The sequence below is a fragment of the Pterocles gutturalis genome, unplaced genomic scaffold (assembly GCF_000699245.1).
Source record: "Pterocles gutturalis isolate BGI_N339 unplaced genomic scaffold, ASM69924v1 scaffold28700, whole genome shotgun sequence".
Lineage (NCBI taxonomy): Eukaryota > Metazoa > Chordata > Aves > Pterocliformes > Pteroclidae > Pterocles > Pterocles gutturalis.
In genome coordinates this window covers 2,335-4,787 of record NW_010146714.1, presented here as the reverse complement: position 1 = coordinate 4,787, position 2,453 = coordinate 2,335, and the positions used below count along the sequence as shown (strand labels likewise).

General features: G+C 63.0%; 1 protein-coding gene across 1 annotated transcript in view; it reads right to left on the bottom strand.

Moving 5' to 3' along the window:
• Window positions 1-1,187: 1,187 nt before the first annotated feature.
• The window catches only part of WDR18 (WD repeat domain 18), a gene marked incomplete at both ends in the record, with an annotated part of 2,981 nt that continues 1,715 nt past the window's right edge, over window positions 1,188-2,453 (bottom strand). Inside the window, 4 exons of the mRNA XM_010085856.1 lie at window positions 1,188-1,312; window positions 1,425-1,489; window positions 1,710-1,853; window positions 2,267-2,405. Coding sequence (XP_010084158.1) covers window positions 1,188-1,312; window positions 1,425-1,489; window positions 1,710-1,853; window positions 2,267-2,405 — 473 coding nt within the window. The remainder of the gene's footprint in view (window positions 1,313-1,424; window positions 1,490-1,709; window positions 1,854-2,266; window positions 2,406-2,453) is intronic.

Genomic DNA, 2,453 nt, shown 5'->3' with positions numbered 1-2,453 from the left:
TGCGGGGGCCAGTGCTTTGTGCAGGGACCCTCTGCTCTGCGCTCCCTACAGTGGGGGAGGGCAGCTCCTGAGCCAGGACATGGCTCTCTCTCCCGCTCCCATGGTCAGATCCAGCAGGCAGCAGCAGCAGGGCAGTGCTGGTGCCAGGGCTGCAGGGAAGCCAAGACCCTGTCTGCAGGAAGAAGCCAGCCAGGGGAGGCTGCGGAAAGCACCCACACCTCACGGCCCCAGCACCCGGCAGCAGGGTCCTGCCCCTCCCGGGCAGAGCCTGTGTCCACCCGCACGCTCCTGCAGCCCCACGGAGCGTTTTAATGCCTGGCTTGCAGAGAAAGCCGGGCACCCCCTCCTCCGATGACTCCCAGCTCCGGGTTTGCCTGCCCTCAGCCTCCCTGTGCTGGTGGAGTGTGGCTGGACGGGCGCTGCCGTGGGTCCCCATTCGAAACGGTCCTTGGCAGCAGAAGGAAGGGTGGGGTCTGCAGGCAGCCAGCTGTCAGCGCCCGCCCGGGCAGCACCGCAGAGGAGCAGGGTCTGGCTTTCACCACCGTCAACTCCTGGGAAGGTTCAGCGCCCAGAGAGCTGTGCTGTCAGCCCCACCGGCGAGAGCTGTGCCAAGAGAGCGGAGACCGCTGTGGTATCACAAACCTGCTGTTAGCAGCAGCGCAAACACAGCGGGAGGGCTCCGACAGGCGCCGCTCCAAGGAACCTCATCGCTGATCTGACCCCAGCAAGGTTTGTTTGCACGGTTTGTCGGAGCCATTAGACTGAAATCCCAGACGGCTGCTTATATCGGATTCACCGCAGGCCTAATGAGCTCACGGTGCATGCTGCTGGGGTCACCGTCCCTTCTCCAGACACGTCCTCCCCCTCCCACGGCCTCCCCGGGCGTTCGGGTCCGCGTGGGGCAACTGCTCCCTTTGGAAAACAAGGAGGACGATGCTGGATGTCCTCGGTGACAGGGTGAAATCCATGACTCACTCCCTGACAGTGCACAGGGGGGTTGTTAACAGACACGGGCAAGGTCAAAACATTGCCCCAGCACGCAGAGGCGTCCCTCCGACGCCTCTGCCCTTCCGGGAGGCGTGAAGCAGAGAAATGTGCCCAGGGCAGCGTCAGAGCAGCAGAAGCGAGACAGCAGCTGCCTTTGGCAGCCGAGGAGGAAAGGATCCTGGCGATAAGGACATGCCTACCTTTGTGATTCATCGTCTTCAGGCACTGCTTGCTCTGGATGTCCCACAGCCGGACGGTTTCGTCGTGTGAGCCAGAGAGCAGCAGGCTGCCGTCCGTGGAGACCGACAGACATGTCACCTGGTTCCTGGAATGGGGAAGAGAATGTTTAAACTCAGGATGACCCGAGGATTGCCAGAAGGGGCGAGGTGGGCAGACGGGGGCAAGGAAGCGTTCGGCAGGTACGTCTGGTCCCTCACCTGTGCCCTTTGAAGACCTTCCCGTTCTCTCGCTCTGTCTGGAAGGTCCGGTCTCTCTGGACCGGCTGCAGAAATGAAGGAAGGAAGGGAGAGAGTGGTTTAAATTCAGGAAGACTGAAGGCAGCAGGTTCCTCACCGTGTCTGGAGGGGGCAGAGGAGATACAGGGGAACCCAGGCCCTCCTGCACCCTGCAGGTCACACCAGTCGCTAGGCAGGGAGGTGACAGTGGCTCAGGGTGCCACGTCAAGGGCAGCACGGAGCAGATCTGCAGCCCCACGCACTCACCCAGGCACAGAGGTCAACCTGGAAGATGGATCCGTCCATGCCGCCGCAGAACATGTGGTACTCGGAGAGATCAAGAGTCACAGCCATGATCCCCACGTCAAAGAGGACAGAAAGGAGGAGTTCCCCAGATGAAACTTCCCAGAGCTGGAGCAAGAGGGTACAGGAGAATTAGGGGCTTAAATGTTAACGGCAGGGATCCCATGCCTGTCCGGCCCCCAGGCACGGCAGAGGAGCCGGCTGCGGGTCCAGGCTCAGGCTGTGCCTCCAGGAGGGCTCCCTGTCCTCTGAGACCAAGGACACCAGTGGGGGGAATCAGAGGAGTCCCCCCAAGTGCTCCCAGAGCGGAGGGACTGCAACGGCCCAGCCCGAGGGCAGGTGCAGAGACACTGCTGGGGTTGGAGAGGCAAAGCCCATTAGGTCTGGCAGCTGTGAGTCATCGCAGCGACAGCCAAGAAATTCAGCTACTGCAACGATCACGATCACGCAGCACTGCTGCAGCCCAGCAGAAAGCCTGCTTTAACCCTCTGTGGCTCCCGTGGGGTGGGACTGAGCCGAGCCTCACCCTGGCCAAGGAGGGCGGTGGCGCCCCGCGCCGGGGCCCCGCCGAAGCCGCAGTACAAGTCCGTGATGGGGAGGCTGTGTCGGGACCAGACGTGGCGAGGGTCGGGGATCTGGGAGGGCTCTGCCTGCAGCACGCTGCGGGGAGAACAGAGACGGGCTGGCACGGCGGGGCCGCGGGGGGGG